We start from the raw sequence: 24,218 nt of genomic DNA, 5'->3' as shown, positions 1-24,218 counted from the left end.
ACAAAAATATCTACATGCTCTTAAGTGTCTCAGCTGTACTTTAGGAGATCTTATATTTGTGTATATTTATTTACATACACTTTGAGTTTGTTTGGTGCCAACATGCTTTTCCTAAGGGGAAGGCATTCCTCTTTGCTTTAACCGTGTATGTACATGCACACAGCTATGCATGACACGCACAGCCACACAAACACAACTGTGTACACAGAGATTAATGCGCTTTTAATCTCCAAGGGTGAGCCCAGAGAAAGGCCAGAGCGCTGCTGTGAAGTGCACCCTGCAGAGCCCCGCTCCCCAGCCAGCTTTCACCTACCATCCTCTTCACTATCTGCGTCAGGCAGCTCTGCTAGCCTGGGGCTGGACGGCTGCCGGCCGTGCCACTGAGGCATCCTCGAGGAGACACAGGCCGCCGCGTCGGGGGGCAGTCTAGACAGGTCACTGTGCAGCATCTTTGACCTCTGCACTGCCACACTATAGTCTGGAGGTTTGAGGTGTGGGTGGTGGGGCGATCCTTCTTTAATGTCCGCTAAAGAAATCCCCATGTATCCCGGAGGGGTGGGCGGTGGCTCCCTATACCTATCGTCCTTCTTAGGTGAGGTGACACAGTACACTGGGCACGAGAAATAAGCGATGGAAATGTTAAAAGAAGAAAAAGAAAGGAAACAAAACGTTAAAAAATCATGAAATGTTACAATGGCAAAACAGAAACTGATAACAAAATGCAAATGCAGAAACACTGGTTATAACGACAGCAGCAGGTATTTATGCCTTCATTTCTATTTTCTATTTATTTAAAGAAGTCAGAGTAACAAGAGAATCCATGAACTCCTTAGGTGAGATGTCAATTGAGTGGAAAGAGGACTCTAAGCTTGTCTGCATTGAGACTGCAATTAGCACCTTTTATTACAGTCCCTGCTCCTGTGGCCCTGCTGCACCAGGGGATGCTCTGGAGCTCTCCAGCAGGATGGAGAGGCAGCACAGCCAAGTCTGCTGCCACTGTTACAGGCTGGGAAACTGAAACAGAAGGAATTAAGGCAACCAGCCCAGAGTTACTTCACGCAGCATGCTGGTGTTTGACAGCAAGAACTGCTGGTTGACTTCCAACACCCATTTCATCACCCCAAAGAGGTCAGTCACTTAACACAAATTCATTACCACAAATAAAACATCACCATTATCAACTGATGTGTATAAAGACATGAGATCATCCAGCTATGCCATAGGAAGAAAAAAAATAACATCACTTAAAGTTGCTCCTATAAGGCAGACTGTGTATTGAGCCTGCATTAATTATTTTACATTTTCACGGAGTGAATAATGGCTTATCACACCCATACTTTTGATTTCTTACTTCTTTCCCTTGGTTTTTGCTTTGTTTTCTTTTTTACCGTTATCTTAAACTATGTTCTCTGTTTACAAGTGAGAAAAAAACAGGAAGTTACTCGAACAGGGCTGCATTATACCTTGTGCAGTCATGAAAAGACTACAGTTAATATTATACATTTGCAATGTCCATGCCTCATAATTCATCTTCTTCCTTCCTGCCTTGTTCACTGGTAGTTCAAGTCACAGAGGCTCTCAACCCAATATATAACTCTTTTAGGTTGCCTCCCCTCCCTCCCACCCCAGGTCTGGGGCTTGTGTGCATGTTAAATTGGGCTTTTTTCCCATGGACATGTTGCAACAGGAGAATTTCAAAGCCAGGGTAATTTTTTTTAATCTCTTAGTTAAGTGAATTTGCATTCTTCCTGTGGATCCATTTTAAACAGTGCATGCTCATTAGTTTCATTTATTTCAGCAAATATAATAGTTTCTTATCTTAGAAGAATGTGAAGGGATGAAAAATAAAGGAAAATTCCTTATTGTATTGCAGGCTTGTGAGATTCCAGGTTTTTGTACCAGGAACACAAGCTGGTTCATACTTGATGGCCTCAGCTCATGCCTGGGCTGATAGTAAAACAACCAAAATCAAATTCAGTCAGTCTGGGGTTTAACAGATACACGTGGGTACAGGCAAAGATTTATACTATTTAATTACAGGATTTATTTTCATTTAACTAGCACGGAATGAGGTCTCTGTGGAAAAGCAGGGGAAGTGTAGAGGATCTGCTCTTCCCTGGAGGGATGGGGAAGGGCTGGGCCCTCACCTCACCTTCAGTCTTGGTTGGATTTGCAGGAGGAATGACATGGGTGGGTATGTTCTCCTTCAAAGGAGAAAGCTTCAGGCTCCCTGGAGCTAACCTTTAGTCTACTGTAGTAATGCAAGAACAATGTGTCCCTTTGTTAAGTTCCAATTCACAGTATTTTGCAAACAGTGAAATAAAGTGAAGATACCTTCGGCACACTGTGCGATGGCGAGCAGCTAATGGATTTGTGTTTGCAAATCTGTAATCATATCCACCCCTATCAGATCCTTCCCTGATCAGACATACTCATGTCCAGCACTCTGAGAGTGCTCCTCACAGCTACATGGTGCAGAATGGAAGGAGAATTAAAAGGAAGGGCAAGTGTTGTCAGCAAAGACAGCATGTACAGCATGTACAGTGAACCTGCCATCTCCTCATACAGCCCAGACACTCATCAACAGCTCTGAAAGGCTGCAAGGGCAGAGCACAGGCACAGCAATGAGCTGGGAGCAAATTTTCTGCAAGGCTCCACCACGATTTCTTTTTCAAAGCCAAGAGGGAGGAACACAATCCAAGACCTCTGCCCTACGTGCAATGTTTATTCAGGCAATTACCTTTGATAACAAAGCCCTCCAGCAATCCACTCAGTAATTAAACTACATTTCAGCTGCACCTTTGCCTCACAGTCTTAGAAAGCTTTGCATTCCATGTTTTATCTTGCTACTAACCCAGTTCCTTTAATTCTGGCTACTGAACTCACTAGGATGGGGGAAGAACATCTTGCTTGATAGAACTATGCATATTTCAAAGAACTTTTAAAGTTTTTTCTCCTTTCATAAGTAGCCAAACTGCAGCCGTATAATCAAATAAACGGCATCTTAAAATAGCAAAGACAGGAAAGGAATCTGCTTTGCCCTGGAGCTTTCAGAGCCCAAAGCCCTGTGGATGAAAGGTGCCTCAGCTCCAGAGAGGCAGGTGAGCTCCACACTACTCTGCAGTCATGGGCACTACTCTCACACACTACTCTTCCCTCTGGGATCCTAGGAAGTCTGTCTTATTATAAGGAGTATGGGATCATTGAAGATGATTGTTCTTCTTGTCAGAAGAACATCTACAGTGATGAGTATACCCTTCCAAGTCATTCAAAAAAGCAAAATAGCCTACTACAGAAAAGAATGGCCTGATATTTTCCTGAAGAGAGTTTTCCTGCAGACCTATGAAGTGATGGGGAAGTGCACTTGTTTATTATCTTGATATTCCTAATGCAAAAGGTGACTTAAAAACACACTGTGTAGTGCTCTGATTTCAACCACGTGTGAAGCTGAATTCAACATGCCAGGCAGCCCCAGACCTGCTGACGTCATTTCTTAACAACTTAGTACAAAACGAAAAACAGATGTAGCAGCTTCCACGAGCTGTTGGCTTGGCTTACCTATCAGGCCTTTTTCTGTGCTCGAAGTAACAGTTTTGTAAGTTGTATCAGCGCCTGCTTTAGAGTCCAAAGCCTCTGTCTGCTCCGCCGAGGAGTTCTCCAGCCCCCTCCGCTTAATTGTCCCATAGTTTGTCTCGTAAGTGTCTGACAGGGAGCTGGAGGATGCCCAGCTCTGCCGAGACTGGTCCAGCTCCACGCTGGCTTTCGACTGCCTGCTGGCTTTGGAAAAGGCTTCGGAATACAAATAACCCTCCTCAGAGTGATAGTTTGTGGCATCCACTTCAGCTATAGGTCCGTCCAGCTGGGTGTGGCGGTAAGAACTGAGGAGATCCCAGCTCTTCTGGTTTGGGATATTCTGGAAATTGTCATGAGAGCTACTTGAGCATGAAGTCCAGCTGCCCCGGCCGCTGTCTGCTGCCTCTACCGTGATGTGCTCGTGGGAGATCTCCTCGCTGCTCATGGAAGATGTGAATGCCATCCCTCTGATCAGAGCAGGCCTAGTGATGGTCCAGCTACATTGGAAAACAACAGAAATTGGGGAAAAAACACCTGTAAGCTTTTACAGCAAGAGCAAGGTACTCAGAGCCCCTCTGGGTTTGTACCAGGTGAGCAGCGAGCTCAAGGCAGCACTGACAAGAGACACTGTTACTCCCAAATCATTATTGCACCCAGCAGCAAGGAAGGTATTCCCAAGGGAATAGAAAGTTTGCAACCTGCATTTCCAGGCTGCACCCCAGATCCCTAAGTCTGGCCCACAGAAGCTCTTCTCTACCAATCACAGACACAGTGCCTGACAGAAAGCAGAGCAGTAATGTACCTCTTCCATTTAGTCTGCTACCACCTGTTTCTGTACATTCATAAACTAAAACAAAAATAAATATATAGAGTAAAATCCAACCCCTTCAGTGATAGCAATATCAAGTTGTTCCTACAGAGTGGAAGCAGCTGAATTTCAAGAACATCTGGAAGTACTGGGCATAAATAACATTTGTGGGAACAATATGCAGGGACGGATTCTGAAAAGCAAAGTCCAAAATTTCTTTTTTAAAAAAAATGTCTGCTGAAAGCTCTTATCACTCTGAATGCACAATTAAGGGGAGAAAAATAAAGCCAGGTTTGTAAGAATTTAGAATACATGTAGATAGGATTGCTAGACATTATTCAAGTCTCCCAACTATTTCTGGTTGTGTTAACAAATGCATGGGAAGCACAACATTAAAATTCAACACCCTCCCTCAGCAGTTTACTGACATGTTGTGAAATCAAGGAACTTTTTTTATGCATGTGCAAGCAAGGGATTTTATTTTCTTCCTTTCTTATTTTGTTAAGTCCTAGGATAAAATCCATTTTCTTTCTTTGCAACTTATTGAAACTAAGGAATAAAGAAACAACCACAAAACATGAACTCAGTGTATATTGTGTCTTCCAGAGAGGGAATTATTTTCTTTGATGAAGTAACATCTCTACATTCCCGTTTTAATCCCATGAAATAAACTAAATTACTCATTTCTTTCCATCCCTGGAAGTGTTCAAGGCCAGGCTGGATGGGGTTGGAAGCACCCTGATCCCTGACCAGAGAAGGGGGGTTGGATCAAGATATCTTTAAGGTTCACTGCAACCCAAAGCATTCTATGACTCCACGTGCTGGAAAAGTTAGAAATGTAAGGAGCATCTCTTGTTTAGCTGAATCCATGAGAGCTGAGGACAGACAATGCTATCCCCAAGATATATTAGGAGATATTACATCCTATGGATCAAGGTGCTACATTTAGCAAAAAAAAATCCAAAACCTTCCAGTTCAAAGCATCATTTCAGCACAAATTCTCATCACACTGAAGTAACAAGACCTCTTGTGTGGAAACTGTCAAAAAGACATTGGCAGAAAGCTGCCAGTCTGCCTAAGCAACAAATGATAATTAGAAAAATCCTTACAAATCACATTAGAGCACGTTAAGTGACTGGCACTGCTGACTCAGAGAGAATTGATCATATCCTGCTGTTCTTTTGCTGTCTCTCACCATGGCATTAATTTGCTAAGCATCATCCTGGCTTTTAACAAGCTTCCAGTCTCCTGCAAGAAATATCCAGCTAAACCACACCAATGGGAACAAGCTGTTGTCTCCCCAAGTAATACTGTAAGCTTCTTATGGAAACAGGCTCCCAACACAGCAGCCAGTGCTCCAGCCTCCAGCAGAAGCTGGATAACCACAGTGGAGTGTCCTGGCCAGAGCCTCCTGAACCCTTCTGACAGCAGCACACCCCAGCAGAAGCAGCTGCACCTTACCCTGGGCAGGGCTGGCCATAATCTGCCAGTGCCTGAGGATGCTCCTTCCTCTCTGCCCCGCCTGAATCCACCACGAGCAGGGACTGGGACAAAGCCCTCTCGTCCTGCAGCGCTGCTGACATGGAGTCCACCGAGCAGTTGCTCACGATGCTGGAGCGCGATGAGATCTCACTGTGGCTGGAGTCTGAGAAGTTGTCGGATTTAGTGGAAGGTATGAGGGCATAGCCTAAGCACAGGAGAGGAGAGGAGAGGGTCTCAATAAACATACAACAATGAAGCGTTGACTCACACATTACAGTGAGGATATTTAGGAGAAAGCCAACCAAACCTTGTTTGCATATAATCTGAGAATTTTAGGGTACAAAAGCTTTTAGCATCTATCAGCATCTAGCACTGATTTACTAATGCAAGTCCAGGAACACCAATAACCCACCTGCAACCCCACTACTCTCCAGAGCAGCAGCTTTAACCTACACTACCAGAATCAGCAGCCTACTGCATCACCACTGGGCAGGCAGATCAGGTCTTGCCAATTCTGCAAGTGCTGACTCCTTCAGTAAAAATGCAGCACACTTCCCACTATCCCTCTGCTATACTGCCATGCAAGATTCAAAAAAAGATTCTGGCAGCGGAGGAGGAGATGCTGACTAAGGTGAAAGCCAGCTATGAGCACTCAGGGATTAGCCATATGATCCATTTCAGTTTTGTTATGTGCTCCAAAACTAACAGAGAAGGAAGCAAATCAGGAAGCACAACTTTGGCAGGAGCTGGACCAGACCCCAGTGTTGTTCCCACAGAAGGGGAACAACTGAAGACCCCACCAGATTCAGAGCAAAATGTAGAATGCTCTTTCCTCTCTGCTCAGCTTACCCTCAATTAACTTCTTTCAGACCCAAATAAGGTATACACCCCTATAAATCCAACATCTCAGCCAAGCTTTTTTTTCCTAAATTTCTGCACTTGTGCCTTTTAGTCAGACTGCCACATATTTACATTGATTAGGTGAAGAAGTGAAATGACAAGGCAGTGTAAAAGTGACACACACAACCTAACACAGAAAATGGATGCCCTAAATGCATAAACAATACACAGACGATACAGTATGGCATGTGGAGACACTGACATGCAGCCACTGAGCATAATGCTCATAATTCGAGATTTCACAGCTTAACTCTGATTGTTGCTGTAAGATTTTAGGAGCAAATATGAGCAGTAAATATCTACATTATCAAGCTATAGAACTGAACCTTAAAATCTACTTAAGAGCAGCCTTTTTAAGATTAAATTTTTGTTTCCTTTCATTTGGGAATAACTAATATTTCATATTCTTTACATTTTATAGGGACTCTTTAAATTGACACAACTACATTGCAGTAAGAAATTTCCTCAGAGGGTTCCAACTATCTGGAAAACAAAGGGACTTCTCTTCATTAAAGAAATTAACACTATCTGAAAGCTGAGCCATAAAATAACAGCACATGTGTATAACAGACTAAATAGAAGTATTTGTTGGGCAGGAGATGTGACCAATGGAATACACAACAATACTGGCAGTGAGCATTCCATTGACACTATATCAGGGTCTGTTTAATTAACAAATGTTGCAGAACTTACTGTTTCACTGGCATTTGTAACACACTAAGGAACTCAACTGACACTGTACCTGTTCCTTGATTCTCTAAACTTCACATTATTGTCTTCACTGCACTGTAAGGGTGATTAGCTATAAAGAACTGACACAAACATCTGGAAGGGAAGCACATTAAACATCTTTAACATGTAAATGGATAACACTGAAGTAACTCAGATAAACTCAGGGCATTGGACACAACACAGACATCAGTCTTCCTTCTAAAAATACATTATATAGTCTTCCTCCTTCTTCTAGGCCTTGTGCATAGGCAGTAGGATATGTGCACACTGCTGTTGGTACAGATACTTGCAGTACTCAGAGTATCAAAGTCCTTGTCCTTTTGGTTTCCACTGCTTTCTAAGGCTTCAGTGGGCTCTGCTTCCCTTTTTGCAGTAACAGCTGTTCTTTCCCTGGAGAAGCTTCTTTCCCTAAGTCTTCTAAACAGGAATCCCTTTATTTTTGTGGGTTCATGCTCAGCTTCTGCCTTTCTACTCTCTTTCTCTCTGTCCACCTTTGCCCTTCTCTCAGAACTCTCTCCAGCTTGGCAAATCTTCTGAATTTGCTTTTGTAAATAAGCCCCACCTATTCCATAGCTGCGCTGTCCACTGTTCTTGTTGCTGGTTTCACTGGCCAGTGATGAGGAAGAGCCAGAGAGATTCATCTGACTGCAGTTATCCGACCTTTGGATGTTGCCAACTACAACGAAGTAGACACAGACAGATGTTGACAGGTGATGAGATAAATAACAACAAAAATAACATCCTAATTGAAAATCCTTTTTTCTTCAATCCTATTTGTGTATCACTTGGATATTGCTCAAAAGAAAATGAAATCTAAGATCAAGTGGAATGTGCTCATGCCTAAAATTATGTCTTTCAGCTGTCTGTGAAGCACCTAATTTTAGATCAATGAACTGTTAGCACAACACATACAACAAAGTACAGATCACCTCAATCAAATGAGATCAGTGCTGAAAGCAAGTTGAATTAATGAAACAATCCCCAAGAAACAAAACATTCTTTTCAAAGAACCAGGTAAAACTTAACAAAAATAACATAAGCAATGCTCAGTGGAGCAAGATTTGGCAACCCAAGTATTTAAGATTTTTATACATATGCTGTGTTTAAGTACAATAAGTGGCATTCTCCTAAAGGAAACAGGATCTTGTGAAGGCAGAAGTGGACGGACCAGGCTGATCTCCCACTGAGAGGGGTGAGAAGACGCAGCAGTCCCTGTGCCATGCCATGCCAGGGCTGTGGCTCTGGGCTGTCAGTGAGCAAAGCAGCAGAAGGGAGGGAGAGGGGCCTTACGCCATCCAACACCAGCCACCCGTGCTGGCTGCTGAGGGCTCTTAAGAGATTTCAAATCAATTCCCATCCAAGGCTGACTAATGATGAAGTGATGCAGGTCTTTTAAGATGAAGACATCAAAAATAAAAGGATTCTCAGGGCATCATGAGAGACAGGGATGTATACAAAGCCCTGTGCACAAGAACAAACAATATGAACAGCGACTCAAGGATTTAGATGGATGCACTACTTCTGCAACAACCTAAACCACCTGTCCTGGACAATTATGACACCATTCCACCTCCAGTTCTATCTAATCACCTGCTATTCCAACTACCTTGGGCAAGACCAGAAGTTGTCTCAGCAGCTGCACTTTCTGTCCAACACTGTCATCTTCTAGAAATCCCCAGGTTTGCGAATCCCATTTATTTAAGTGGCCCCCTAAATCTGAACTGGCATGATGGCAGGTGTCAGCACTTCAGTTCTGTTGGGAATTCTGCCAAAAGCTCTTGGGCAGTATTTTAAGAAAACAACTGTTCCCCTTTTTTTAAATACTAAGTGACTTAATGGTCCAAAATATACAAATCATGTGTATTCATAAAAAGATGTGATTCTATTCTTGACATGGATGTTTTAAATTACTATTTCTCTTATGTGTCACTGCCCACAAACATTCCTGCCACTGCCCACCCTGTTTTAGGCTCCAATTCCTGGGACTGATGCTGCCACACACTTACCTTTGCGTGGGGAGCCCTGAGGAGAAGCAGGTGGGCTGGAGTGCAACGAAGATGCCATGGACATAGTGTCATCTGTTTGTTTCTTACTACTACTTACTTCCTCAGACAAGCTTAATGACTTCTGTGGAGAGCCTGTACCTATGAAAACAATGGGATCAGTTACTACATATTCTTCTTTTGAATTACTGATTTCTGTTTAAACTACAAATAAGCACCATGCTGAACAATCAGACTATTCAGCAAAGAGAGGAGCAGATGCTCAGAGAATTCTGCATGTGGAGGCAGTCTCCATTTAAATTTAGATCAGATCAGCTGTGGCCACTGCTACTGCTGGCTGCTCATCTAAACTGTTGAAACATCCATATCCCAACAGGAACCAGGAATGCAATGATACATTCGTTGTGGTTTTGGCAAAGGACTATGTAAAAAAAAATCTGTGTGCAGTATAAACCTACGAGGAAATCCTTGCCCATGGCACTGTTGGGACTGTGTTAAAAACCATGTGTGTCAGAGCTACCAGGTCAGTTCAAGATCAACTGTAATAGTATTTTATATGCTGTAATATACTATTTTCTGAAGCTATTTTATATTATGTTGATGCTCAATATAATATAAAATAATTTTATATCAGTTATTGACTGCAGCTAACTTCATTTAATAACCCACAATTGCAGCTTTCAAATGATACAACAGTTATGTAAGTAGGACAAAAGCTTTTTAATAAAGAATATACTACTTTGCAACTAGCAAATTTAGAGACCAAGAAAATATGTTCACTATGGGCAACTAATAATATATGTTGCTCCATTTGACCATAATGCTGTTAAAATGGTGCCCCAGAGGTTAAAATATTACATCTGTGATTTGTTTCAATGATTTCACTCAAATACATTAGACTTCATGAAGCAAGAGCATATTTGGAGACAGCATCTCACCATTGACTGTTTCAAATTTATAAAACACTGCAGATTACTAAGCGTGCTCTCTTAAAGCACAACAATATGTATCAGCTGTTTTAAAGTGAATTAATTTAATGACATTTACAACAGTATCTCACATAAACCTCTCAGCTACAAAAGAGCTCCTCCCTCCTGCTTGCTTACACCTTTAAGCCTTCCCAGCCAGGTGAACTGAAGATACTCACTGAATGTGACATGATCCTTTGTCAGTCCCTTTTTCCTGCTGGGGTACAAATTCACAGTTGGGACCTGAAGAACTTGACTCATTCGGTTTTGCTGATGCTGATGGGCTTTTGTGGTTTGGCCAATTGATCTCATGGGCACTGGAGACATTTCTGAGGATTTCCCTCCTCTTCTCTCACTTAAATTCTTTGTCACTGTTAGGGAAAAACTGCATATAAATATCTAGCACTTTCAATTGCAGGATTATTGCAGTACAACCATCCAGACAAAGGAACCACTGTATAAAGAAGATGAATTGTTTTTAAACCATTTCTAGTCCAAACACAACAACCCTGTCACACTGAAGATGACATGTGAAGAGCTTTAAAAAAAAGCCCTAAATTCTTGAAAGTGCCATCAAGGTACTTCATCAAAAGATCAAAAGATGTTGTTTATTTCTACCACAAGCCTGTATTTTAAATGTTTGCATGCAAGGTGCAATTGCATAACAGCACCTCTTTCAAAATCAGGTGGTTTTGCAACTGGCATCAAATGTTTCACTAGGTGGCACAAGTGATTTACAGCACAGGGCACTGCTTCAGCTTCTGCTTTAATCATACAGCAATTCACAGACTGCTCCTCGTCAGATTTCTCCTTAAATTCTCTTGGAAAACTCTGGTTTGCAGTGTCACTGCTGCTCATTCCTACCACAAGCAAGGGCAGAAACTTATTAGTGAGGTAAGAAATGGGGGAGCTGAACCCCTGAGTGTGGGAAACCCAACCAAGTGCGGAGAGACACCCCTGGACAGGTCAGTGCTCTCACTGCACCAGATTTAAACCACGAGGGGCTGGCAGCTCCCTCATGCCACACATCACTGCTCTATTCTTTCTCCCAGCTCTGTAACAATGATAATCTCAACTAGATCTACTATCTGTGGGTTTTGGGGCTTAGGGCTTCTTCCCCAGTTTTTAAAAATGTTACTTTTAATAATATGCCAATCTACTACATATTTATTTGTATATCCACTTAAACTTCATTTTCCTTTCTGATGTTTAAGAAAATATGGACTTGATTTGCCTAACTACATGAATAGAACAGTTGGTATATATTCCCTATTTTTACTTTCAAATATCTATGGCTAGCATCATGCATACAAGATTTTAATTTTTTTTTAAACAAATAAAAAAAAATCTGGTAACAATTATGTTCTTCTCTTGAACCTGGTACCTATGATTGCACAGAGATCATCTAGAAAGAGTTCAAACACGAAGGATTTAATGTTTTTCAAAAGGGTGTTAAATGTGGCCATTTCCAGGTTTCCTGCTTCAGCGCTACTTAAAAGTAAATGCTAAAAGAAAATTTGCATAAGACAGCATCTTAGGGAATAATAAGGATTTGCATTCCTAATACTGTAATGGCAAGGACTTAAAATTTTATCTTCAAGATGCCATCTCCTAGTCATGCTTTGAACTTACCTCATCAGAGATAAAACAGTATTTGAAGACAAAAAAAGCCTTAAAATGCTATATTTGGACAAAAGACAAGCAGGAAACATAATTTTATTTAGCATGGTTGTTACTCATCTATTTTGAAACAAATCTGTCTTTCAATAAAGTGAAAACTACTAGAATATCTAAATAAAACACAATTATAACTTCTCATATTCTTCTAAATAAGAATTTACTGAACTGTGTAAGACAGCAGGTCAGACAAACAGTTTGTTTGACAAGAGCTCAAATTATGAGAGCTATCCTGCTGTAGTCCTCAATTTGTGACCGTCAAGCCATGCCAAACTCATCAGTCAATATTGACCTAACTTCTCCTTCTCAACAATCTTCATTTATTCTAAGGTGTAATCCATTGCAGTTTCTATATTGATTTTGTCTCTTTTCATTTCTTGCTGTTCATATGGTAAAGACTACTTTTATCCTTCCTAGCTCTGTGCAAGGACAGCAGGGTTGATGTGCTATTGGATTTCCTGCCAGACTGATGGGAAGATACACAGCTTTAGGAACCAAAGGTCAAAATAAAAAACATCAAAGAAATTTTTGAGCTCAACCAAAACATGAACACACGTGAACTGACAAAACAACCCTTCCTACAGTATTCTCTCCTCGGAAGAAAAGTTTAACAGTATTTTTAGAGAAGAACAACCTTTTTTATAAATGCTATCGATCATGCTGCTGTTCTAGCTCACTCTACTTACAAGTGCTGTATGCAGGCTCACACTGAAGTGACAATATCTGGATCTTCTCTTCATCTGTCTCCACGCTGAGGTTGGACAGGTACTGCTTCACCTTCCTGGCCATCTGGGCATCCTCGTAGAGCTTCTTGGCGTTGAGGAGCGAGCTGCGGCGCGCGCGCTTCTTGTGAGCCCCTCCCTGCACATCCAGCATGTTGGAGTTCATGCTGCCCTGGCTCAGAGACCTACGAGAGAAAAGATCAGAGCACTCAAGGTTCAGTTCTCAACAGCAGCAAAGAGCTACAGCAGCATAGGCCAAAGCAGATTAATATCAATAATCTTCAGTTAGGGCTAGTGCATGCTGATGCAAATGAGTTAAAAAGGATGAACAGCATTAAAACACTTGTCTTAATGTATTTGGGTAAATTGAGAGCAGGGATTTGAGCCTAGAGCAGGACTGCCTATGGAGATGTGGAGTTGAGAAGAACAAGGGGCAGTGTTGTGTGTGGAACTCATTCAGCTCCACTAGTGAACCCCAGGCTTGTGCTGCAGGACCTGCAGCTGACGAGAAGAAATGGCTGCAAGTTGTGCCAGGAGAGGTTTAAATTGGACATTAGGAAAAACTTCTTCATGGAAAGGATTGTCAAACCCTGGAACAGCCTGCCCAGGGCAGTGGTGGGGTCACCATCCCTGGAAGTGTTCAAGAAACACATGTTTAAGGCACTTGAGGACATGGTTTAGTGGTCAACATGGTGGTGGTGTTGGGTTCATGGTTGGATTTCATGATCTCAGAGGTCTTTTCCAACCTTATCAGCTCTGTGAATTCAACTGTAGATTCTAAAAGTGGACAAACTTGGTAACTCTGTTGGTTTAAGGAGCTGGGCACCCATTGTGTGCATCAGGCTTACACAGAAACTTCCAGCACTCAGCTGAGCACAGAAGTGAGTGACCACTGCAATCCTCTTAGAAAACTGAGCTACTCATAAAGGTTAAACAAGGGGCAAATTATGTTACATGTACAAAGTGGATTTGATTACACACTTCTTTCTTCAATTAACTAAAAACATTCACAGAAGAGCAGCTCATTAAAAAAGGTATCCCAAGAAAGGTGAGGAATGCAGTGATGATAAACATACACCCAGGCTTGCATCTATGAAAGAGGATGATCCTCAATACTCCTAGTTTTGAACTCTCAAATCTATCAGTAAGTGAAGCAAAACTAAATAATACTGTAACTGTTAAAGAACATGAGTTACTCTCCCTGACAGTCACTCCAATTCACACTTGAAAAGTGACCAAACAACATCTGAACATAGGGTATGGTTTAAACACAGTCACCTGTTTCTACTGCCAAAAGTCCTACAGCCACACCAGTTCTGATGCATTTTTAAATAAATGGAGATCACAGTATAAGTCACATGTAAATTCTAATGGAAAATGTCAGAGTTGTTCAAAGCTGGGTTTGTGTGGGGATTTGAAAAAATTCAGATGAAAATTTTTAAAGCTACATAAGACATTTATCAAGATCTTGTGTGTTTACAGAATCACAAGTGGCAGAATAAACAACATCAGGCACAGAAGAGCCATAATGGCCAAAGGAGTCAGAATGAAACATGTTGTTAGAGAAAATCCAAGGAATCAAGTAAACTGAGCTTAGAAAATAAATGCTGGAAAACAGCTGACTGCAATATTTTCAGACATGTTAAATAAATCATTCTGAGAGAAAATAGAAGCTTAAAAGCTCTCAGCAATTTATAGCTTAATTAAATAAAAAAGTAATGTTATTGGAGACAAGGAGCAGCAAAAAGCATGATGGAGTGTTCACAGCTATTCAAACCAAGGGGACACTCATGTCTCTTGATGGATAAGGACAAAGCTATTCTACAATGATCAGAAAATTATGCTTATTTTAAATGATAGAAATATTTTGTTGTTTATGTACACACTGACTTTTTTTTCCAAGTCTGGATTTGACTTTTTAAGGCAATTTTATTCTATTTAACAACTATTTTTCCTTGTTCTCTTTTGTTCACAGTAATTCCAGAGGTAAGAAATCACAGTGGCTCCATGGGTCCTGGCTATTTCTCCCCATGAGCTGCCTTGTGAGCAGTTGATTATTGAACACCAAATGCTGCCAGCCAAGGGCATCCACACCAGCATCAGGGACCAGTCTCCAAACCTGCTAAGCCCAGTATGACCAGCCCAGGTCCTGGCACTGTCCCCATCACTGCTATGCAAAGGCACACAGGTAACACACAACATATAAAATATGGCTACAATGTCAGTCTTAAAATCACTGCTCTGAGCCAGGCAGGAATTTCCCAGGCCAACATCAGAACTCTCATCTTTAGCCATTCTGTGATCCAGACCTCACACAACCAATACTCCCCGGAGGATCAATGAGGATTGTGGTGCAGGAAATGTGAGATACGTTTTAAACATATGCTAAAAATAAATACTTTGAAGGTTGCCTGAAGATAAACCTCAGGGAGGAAATTACTACATCATTACCACAATTCAAAGTGTCTTTATAGTTGAAAATACAGAATGGCTTAATCTTTCCAGTAACACATTAAAAGGCAAGTTACTTATTTCATTTACTTCCCTCAACAGTTTGCCTTCCAATATAACTGCACAGCAAGGTTTTTTAATGCACAAAGCCAAAACTCAAACAACTTATTTACTACACAAAAGCAACTCAGAATTCTTATAGCTGCAGTAAAATGTTGGCTGTAACCTCTCACTCCTGTTTTCAAAAAAACACGTATTGCAGGGTTAATAAAATGCATGCTGTATTTCAGATGCATGCACTAACGAGGAGGATGCAGTATGTTAAGAGTTGCATAATCTTTATTTATCTTAGTTGCATTCAGCTCTACACTTACCCCAAACTTCTCCACCTCTTCTTCCTGTAAGCAAGAGCCATATACATTGAAGCATGTATTTGAACAGAAAAGCACAGGAAAAAATAAAACAGTTGAGAGTCAGGAAGAAAGATGTAGACAGGAAAGAACAGAAAAGAAAAATCTCTATACAGCCAAATTCTTCTCAAACAATAACACAATGTTTTCATGAAATGCAGGGGCAAGACTTGACAAATACTTTGATATCTATCAGTTTTTTGTTTAACCTATGAATTGAAAAATTCAAACTTGCATTAATTTATTTTCCTGTAAGTCAAATTCAAATTTGACCAAGTGCAACTCATTCATATTGCAGAAAATGGGATAAAAATAATTTATTCTTTGCCTGTTGAAAGTGTATGAGAAATCATCACTATCAATATTCAAGTTTATTGTGTTGTTTTCTCTTGACTGTTGTCTGGAAAACAAGCCAGTTGCCAAATACACCTTGAAAGTCTAGATGCTCTCAGTAATTTGTAATGAACTTGTGAGCAAGTCTCATGTTACCACTAATACAGACTTTTCTTGTTGATTTTTTATCTTCAAAAGCATTTATTTGATGCTTCATAACACAAACTGAGAGATCAAACATGAGCAACAATGAAAATTAATATAAATTACATGAAAACATGGAATTATTTTGTTTTTATCTATGGCACTATCTCTAATATTGGATGCCTAAGAACTTTAGGGCAGTGTGTGTAATTTAAATTGCAGTCATTAAAATGTGCTCTGAAATTCTGAAAAACATACTAAAGGTAACTATTTACTATTAAATTTATTTAATGATTAGACTTCATGAGGTCTTAGGAAGTGCATGGGCCATCAGGGAGGTTATTTATAGACTAATTTCAGCTGTGAATACCAACGTTTCTGAAAAGCAACCACAATTTCTCAGTAACTGACTTTGTAATTTTATACTAAAAATGAAATCTTGCTAATTTCTATCCAACTGTATAAAAGTGAATCTCCACTGTGAAATGAAGTAACATTAACAAGGATCTGTTATTTTTGGCTCAGACTGGGCCATTTTTAGAATCACAGAACAGTTTGGGAGGGACCCCAAAGCTCATCCCCTGACATTCCAATATACATCTTCCACCAGACCAGGCTGCTCAGAGCCCAGTCCAGGCTGCCTTTAAATGCTTGAAAAAAAGGAACAGCTTTCCTGACAGCCAGCCTTGCAAACAAAAACCAGACAGAACTGATGACCCTCTGTGAATCCTGACCACTGGAATACCACAGGGAACCAAATCTCTGTGCTCCTATAGAGGCTCCCTATCCTTGCATGCCCTATTTCTTCCACTGCACAGATGTAACTGAACTCACACATCAGAGAGAATCACAGCAGCACAGGAGACTGTAATTTTGGGGGCATGAAGCACACTTCACCCAAAAACTGTGCCCTGTGTCTCCTACCTGCACTGCTCCCTCCAGGGTGCTCAGAGAGCTCTGCTCTGCTGGGGTGCACACAGGCATGGGCAGCTCAGGAGGGAATTTTGCCATTTTCTGGAGTCAGAGCCATGTGGCTGCTCAGCCATGACCCAGCTCCCTGAGGGGGCTCGTCTGGCCCATCAGTTTGAGGCAGACAGCGCAAGGAGAGAGGCCACCACCCATCCCATAGACACCTGCAGGGTCAGGACCCTGTATGGACACAACATCAGAACCACTGATGCTCTCAGTTCAGCCAGTGGGGAGAAAACAGATGCAGGAAATAATTCATTTCCACTAAATAATATCTGGAGCTAATCAGCAGCAGATTAGGAGTTATGTTGTTTTTATTCTGCACTTTGTTAACACCAAGCCTGGTGATATTATGCATCAGGACAAAAAGAAAAAAATAAGAAAAATAAGCCAAGAAAACACCCTCCACCTGCTGAAGCCTGCACATATCAAACATTATGTAGGTGGAACAAGCTGTGCTTAGAACAAATAAAAAATATTTAGTTTGAATTTAATATGTTATCAGTGGGGTTTTGTTTTGAAACAGCATTTCAGATCTCTACATCAGTGATTGAGGTGCTTTTTATCTCTCTCTCATATCTAAATATTGTACCCTGTAACATTATACCTCTCTCAAAACTTTACTGACACTACCATTTTATTTGGCAGAAATACGTATCATTAAAATTAGAACTTATTCTTCTGTGCTTTCTAAAGGCAATAAATTGGTTTATTAGTCATTCAATGCAGGTCTGGGAAGCATCAACTGTTTTGCCATAATTTGATAAAGGCTGTGTGGTTTGATGGTAGATGTCAATGATGATGTACACAACGAAACACCAACGTGCTGATGCACACAGAGACCCGGATCCCCCCACAGTGAGACCCCTTCAGTGCTGCTGCCCCTCCCTTTGCACACCTTTGTCTGAACATCACAGCTGGATCCATGTTTGCAGAGGTCATCCGGACAACTTGGCGGATTTCCTTGGCGATCATCCGCAGCTTCTCAAAATTTACCAGGCCATCCACTTTAGAATCATTGCCTGCATAAATGACACACACACATAAGGAAAAAAAAGGAGTAATAAATATTTCTGAACAGCCACTGTGCTTCTAGTTCTTCCCTTGTTACCCTTCTCCCTTTCCTATCCCCTAATCAACAAAATTTTTTTAATCAAAGCAGCAAGAAAACAGGATGCTCTCTCAAAACACTGATGGAATCAAACCCATTTGGACTGCCCTATATTTTTTTGTTAATTCATTCCTAAGTAACAAGTATTAGTAGGAGAAAAAAGAAATAAGTGAATTATGCCCAAATTCACTTGCATAATATTAAAATAATATAAATACAGAATTGACATTAACAACATTCACATTAGGAAAAAAGTTCAAATAGTTCTGAGCCATCAGAACCAAGAATTAAGCATAGTTGGAAATGGTTCACCTCAACCAGCTGTAAACAGGACTTTGTATTATGGGAATAAGATGGAAATATTTAAACAAAATCCCTTGAAAATGTTGAAAGCAAGAGTAGGAGGTGTAGCACTGTGTGCATGCCACAACATGGAATGAAAACCTGGAACCATTACAGCAACTAGTTTTTTCTAAGAGAAAACATTTGAAGTAATGTAGCTAGCAGACAGCACACTCACCTACGCTTCCACCCTAAACCTCAGGACAGCTGAGGAGGATTACAGCATTGCTTTCAAAATATTAAAAATATGCATTTTATTTTTAATTTTTGTCTAGAACCAGTCTCTTCCATTAGGCATTCCCAGTTCTGTTTTATTTCCCTCCTACAAAGGATCCCTCAAAAGCATCCTACTGGTGCCAGCTTCGCTAGACACACGTGGACACAATGAGCACTGAAGAAAAGGCTGAAGTACATTCAATGCTCCATTTATTTTCTCTCTGTTTGACATTACCTTCATGCAGAAATGTGATATCTTTCTTGACAACAGGGAAAAGTGGGATAATTGGAGGCTGCATGCTCTGGCTGCTGAGGATGTTGCGATATTTTGCCATGTTTCGAGATGGATCAAAAAGATCTTGAAGGTCTCTGAGGTGCTTTTCATACTTGCTGGGTAACTTTTCCCAAGTGCCTCTGAGACGAGCTACTGGTGCAAGATTTAACCCACTGCAAGGCAGAAAGGGTTCATTATTAGCTGTGAGTGGAATTGTTACCTTCCAGAAGGAAATGAAGGGTTGGGGGGTTGTTTTTTTAAGGATTAAAAATAGCTTTCCCAAGGTCAACTGTGGAGCTGGGTGAATAGCAGGCTATGAGCTCATCACAATAACCCTATGCTGTTTTAACAGGACTGGTAAAAACCGTGACTACTTAAGGTACAAATTTCAAATTACTGCCAAAATAGTATCTCTGTAATACAGGACTGACATCTATTTAAGAATCCTGTAAAAATGTATACCACAGTAAGAACAAAAATGGTAAAATATGCATGAGGTGAACCAATGACTGCACAGAAAATGAGAACAATGCAGAGCTCATCCCAAGCAGAAGTGGCAAGACTTTAGAAAGTAATTTTTCCTTCTGAGGGTGATGAGACCCCAGCACAAGCTGCCCAGAGAGGCTGTGGATGCTCCACCCCTAAAGTGCTCAAGGACAGGCTGGCTGGGGCTTGGAGCAGCCTGGTGTAGTGGAAGGTGTCCCAGCCCATGGCAGGGGGTTGGAATGAGATTAGCTTTAAGGTCTCTTCCAACCCAAACCATTCTGTGATTCTCTGACTTCAGAGCTTCAAACAAGAGCATTTGTAAATGAGCAACTGACAGAACTGGAAGCAGCAGATTTGCCAAAACTTGTCACTGTGCCCTCATTCCCACTAAGGACAAATATATCCAAAATTATTTGGATGCAAAAACACCCTGTTAAATAAAAACATTTAATAAATTAAATCCACCCTCCCTATCAGAATTTGTCACCACCTATGTTCAAGGAATTCTGCAGTAATTGCAAAGTCCTCACCTTTGCAGAACTGGAAAGGGATGTGCTGCAGCATTGCTTAGCAAATTCAGAGCCACACTAATACTGAATTTGCTAGTCTCAGATTTTTTTTTTTCAAAAATTTATTTTGTATTTGGTTTACTTTTTTAGACAAATTTCTCTCCATGCTATGCCAAACAAAGCCTTCCCTGACATGAAAAAAATCAAACATATGCCAGCCCACAGCTCCTCTTTTCCACGCTACATTAAGATGGTTATCTTCCTATTTCATGAGACATATGGCACCAAACTGCTGTGCAGGACAAGGCAAGAAAGAAAACCCCTGTGCCATATGCTAACAAAAAAATATTCTTCTGGAAATAAGAGTAAAACAAAAACTAACTTATTTGCCTTTTTTTTTTTTCCCAGAAAAAAGACCACTTTAGTCATGGCCTGATTAGACTTAAATGAGAAGCAGAAAGAGTAATTTCCTTACCTAGAATAAACCATGAAAATTAGGGAGCAGAATATAAAAATTAAAATCAGTATCTATGTATGTATTCCCACATAATGAGCAGCCACAGTCTCACTGACTGTCCAGTACCCTTCACAGAAACTCATGAATTCTTTAATGACTAACTACAAGCCAATACATTTGATGAACTGGTTAGACATGGAAGAAAATATTTTAAAATGGTGTTTTCAATAATGCTGCTGGGATACAAATCCAGATCTTTGTCTGATGAATCACAGTGTCTTTTTTTTTCCTACAGTGAAGGCTGAGTGTAAGATAATTGCAAATACAGGAAATGATGAACTCATGCTGTTAAAGCACCAAAATTCAGTATAAATCAGAAGAGAAAGCTTAAATGTGAAACTGAAGATGGGAAAAATAAAATAGAGAAGCAAGTAGATGACAGGAAAGAATGAGAAGGAAAATGAAACCAAAACAAGACTGATTTGAGGAAGTCCTTACAATGCAAGGAAGAAATAAAGTAATCTCATCACCACATATACGACTCGGTGCACCCTGGAAAAGTAACAGTGGCTGACAAAAAGAAGGGAAATTGGGTGCCAAAGTCACAGAAAATGACACAGTGCTCAGGCAGGTTTCTGCAGTTCATCAATCACACAGTGCTTTGTGCCCATCTTCTCTTTTCCTGTGAGGTACCAGTGAAAGAGAGACTGTCACACCTAGCACTGTAACAGGACTGAAGAGCCGAGGTGACTGCAGAGGCTCTGGTGACAATCCACCTCTGACCAGTCTGGCTTTGGAAACCCCCCCCAGCTCCAGCTGTAGTCTGCTCAGGTTATTCCCATTTCTTTCCTTTCATTTGGATTACCAGAACTGCCTGCGACAGCACCAATCAGATCTGGGAAATGGGAAGTGTTTTACCTTATCACCGCAAACATGGAATTGAAGTTCTTGCATTCTCGACAGTGGAGAGCAATTTTAATGAAATGCTTAATAATCTTCATTCTTTTGAGCTGGTTGGGTTCTGCTAAAATTTCCATGGCAACCCAGAAGGTCTCTTGATTTATGACATCCTCAAACTGTTTCAGGTGAGCGTTGCCTGTTTTGGAGTCCAGCTTGTAAAGGTCGTCGATGTACTCCGTGGGCTCGATGTTGCGGAACAACTCAAAGTCGCGCATGGAAAGCTGGGTGGCCACCTCGATGGTGCTCAGCTGCAGCAGGGAAATCTGGCTCTCTCGGAGTAGCTCTTGAGCATCCTCATCTGAGCATAAGGTTTCTGTTTCCATGTTGTTTTTCAGATAATAGCTGAAGAATGATTGAGGAAAAACAACACATTAGAGATGCTCTTCAGAGGGTTTGTGAACACAAAGACATTGAACTATACTAATCACTGTGAGCATTTCAGAGACAAGAAGGAACAACATAACCTTGTACTTCAGTAAATGTTAAATAGCACCATTACTTAAGTAAACAAACATTTCAAAAGCTCTTTGTTAATATTTTTACACTGTACTCTGTAATATGCTGTAGTGCTCACCTTTTCCATTTGTAAATTCAGCAGCAAAAATAGCATTTCAAAAACACACTAGCCCTGAGACATCTCCTGGTAATCTCTTTCTACATCTCTCACACAAATTTTGCATGGTTTTTTTCCATAAATTTACTGTGGCATACTAATATGTGCATGAGGCACAGAGTATTCAGGAAATGAAAATATATCTGGAAAATTCATTCTATGGTCCCAGGTAAATCACTTTCAGATACACAAAAGTTTATTAGTCATAAATTCCCTCTGTTGCCTAGCAAAGACAACTACAGAATACTTTATTTTAATAAACTTTCTTCTGGTATGGATCGGGACATCAGATAAAACCAAAGCACTTAATATTTTAGAAACATTCAGAGCAGTTTACTTAAAAATGGAAGAATTTATCTCAGGTTAGTATCAGTTCATTGCAGCATGACGCTGAGAAAGGAATTAATTGTATTCTTTAATCCTCAAGTACATGTGAGAAGTATCAAAACAAATACAACCTTTTTCTCTAAGTGCAAAGCACTATATAGATTATCTTGATCTGCCAAATTTAACTGCCATCAACCAAGCTTGCTGTAAATTTAGGGAGGGATTTTTGGGTGCAGAAGAGGAAGGCGATCCAAAGAAGAGAGTGAAGTGTAAGTTACTGGCAATTACTTGCTTGTGCTTCCAACAGACACCCATCTATTTTTAGTTAAATCACCTCTCCCTGATGTTGGGATTAATTATCATGGAGGTCTTTTCCAATGTGCAACATTTCAATCCCGAAAACCAGGGATATTCACCGTCCATTGAGCTGAATCCTGTCCGCCAGCTTGGAGAACTGGTCCGGGAGGCGCCGCTGCTTGATGACCCCCTCGGGACTGACGGACACCTCACACAGGGAATAGGTCTCAGGGGCTCCTGTCAGGTTGAACTCGTGGACAGCATGACTCACCACCTCCTTTGCTGTAGTGTCTTTGCTGATGATGATGTAACAGCTCTGCTGATCTGCTTTGAAGACTCGGATCACTTGATCTGGAATATCTAAAAAAAGAGCACAACACCTTTAATGTGTGATGTACTTTTCCCTTGAAAAGACACAAGGTCACTTGGATATTTTACAAGGGCATGTGATAGAACAAGGGGGAATTGGCTTGAGCTGAAGGAGGGCAGGTTTAATTGGATGTTAGGGACAAATTCTTCCGAGGGGGTGAGGCCCTGGCACAGGTTGCCCAAAGAGGTTGTGGACTCTCCATCCCTGGAGGTGTTCAACACCAGGCTGGATGGGGCTTGGAGCACTTGGTCTAGTGGAAGGTATGGGGTGGAACTAGATGATCTTATAGCAAGCCAAACCACTCTGTGATTCTATGATTACTGATGATTTACTGTCCCATTTGATCATCAGGAAAAAAAAACAACCAGCTTCTGGGGAAAAAAAAAACATGCTGGACTTAAAAAAATATTTAAAATACTCTGGGTTTTTCTTTATCTTTGTAAGGAAAAAAGAAGACTCTTCTCTCTGCTCTTTTAAAACCCAATTACTCTACCATCCCATGACTCCAATCAAAGCACAAGAGATGCAGGTATGTAACTAGACTGTGCACTGCTCCTTCCCAGCATGTCTTAAAAACATTGGCAGCATCATTCCTGCTTTGGCTCTCCTGTGTCTGTGAGAGCCAGGTTCACACATGTGCCAGGGCACTCTTCCCAGGGATGGGAAGCCACCAAGCACGGATGGATGGGCTTGGGGCAGGAGGATATGAGGAGGAAAGGAGATTTAATTGCTCCTAGAACTAGCCATGGGCTTTCACCCTCACTCTCTCTCCTGAAGGAACTTAGCTGCTGCCAGCAGTTAATTCTTTGGCTGGTGTGCTTATTTATAGCACATTTTATGTATTATAAATGCATTAGAGAACAGCTTAATCTGAGGCAGCCTACAGCAGGAAATAAATATCTACAGAAACATGTGTTTAATTCACAGCTTGATGATTGCAAATAATTTGCTCTATTAGTTATTACAGAAAGTTTGATTTTCTAAATAAAACTGATTTAAAAAAAAATGTCAGGAGTCAAAATGCTCCGTAATTTTAAGCACAGGGAAGCCCAGTTTTCCCTTCCCTGAAGACTAAAACTTCACA

At 40.9% G+C, this 24,218-nt stretch overlaps 1 protein-coding gene across 1 annotated transcript in view; it reads right to left on the bottom strand.

Moving 5' to 3' along the window:
- Positions 1–24,218, bottom strand: part of RAPGEF6 (Rap guanine nucleotide exchange factor 6) — a 121,905-nt gene that overhangs the window by 5,696 nt on the left and 91,991 nt on the right. The window contains exons 19-30 of the mRNA XM_058815214.1: positions 22,884–23,124; positions 21,486–21,869; positions 19,077–19,288; positions 18,071–18,194; positions 15,691–15,714; positions 12,830–13,050; positions 10,646–10,837; positions 9,502–9,639; positions 8,058–8,171; positions 5,843–6,068; positions 3,559–4,070; positions 314–610 (exon numbers count right to left, since the gene is read on the bottom strand). Coding sequence (XP_058671197.1) covers positions 314–610; positions 3,559–4,070; positions 5,843–6,068; positions 8,058–8,171; positions 9,502–9,639; positions 10,646–10,837; positions 12,830–13,050; positions 15,691–15,714; positions 18,071–18,194; positions 19,077–19,288; positions 21,486–21,869; positions 22,884–23,124 — 2,685 coding nt within the window. The remainder of the gene's footprint in view (positions 1–313; positions 611–3,558; positions 4,071–5,842; positions 6,069–8,057; positions 8,172–9,501; positions 9,640–10,645; positions 10,838–12,829; positions 13,051–15,690; positions 15,715–18,070; positions 18,195–19,076; positions 19,289–21,485; positions 21,870–22,883; positions 23,125–24,218) is intronic.

The sequence above is a fragment of the Ammospiza caudacuta genome, chromosome 16 (assembly GCF_027887145.1).
Source record: "Ammospiza caudacuta isolate bAmmCau1 chromosome 16, bAmmCau1.pri, whole genome shotgun sequence".
Lineage (NCBI taxonomy): Eukaryota > Metazoa > Chordata > Aves > Passeriformes > Passerellidae > Ammospiza > Ammospiza caudacuta.
The sequence above is the reverse complement of the archived record's forward strand: the minus strand, read 5'-3'. Positions and strand labels throughout refer to the sequence as shown.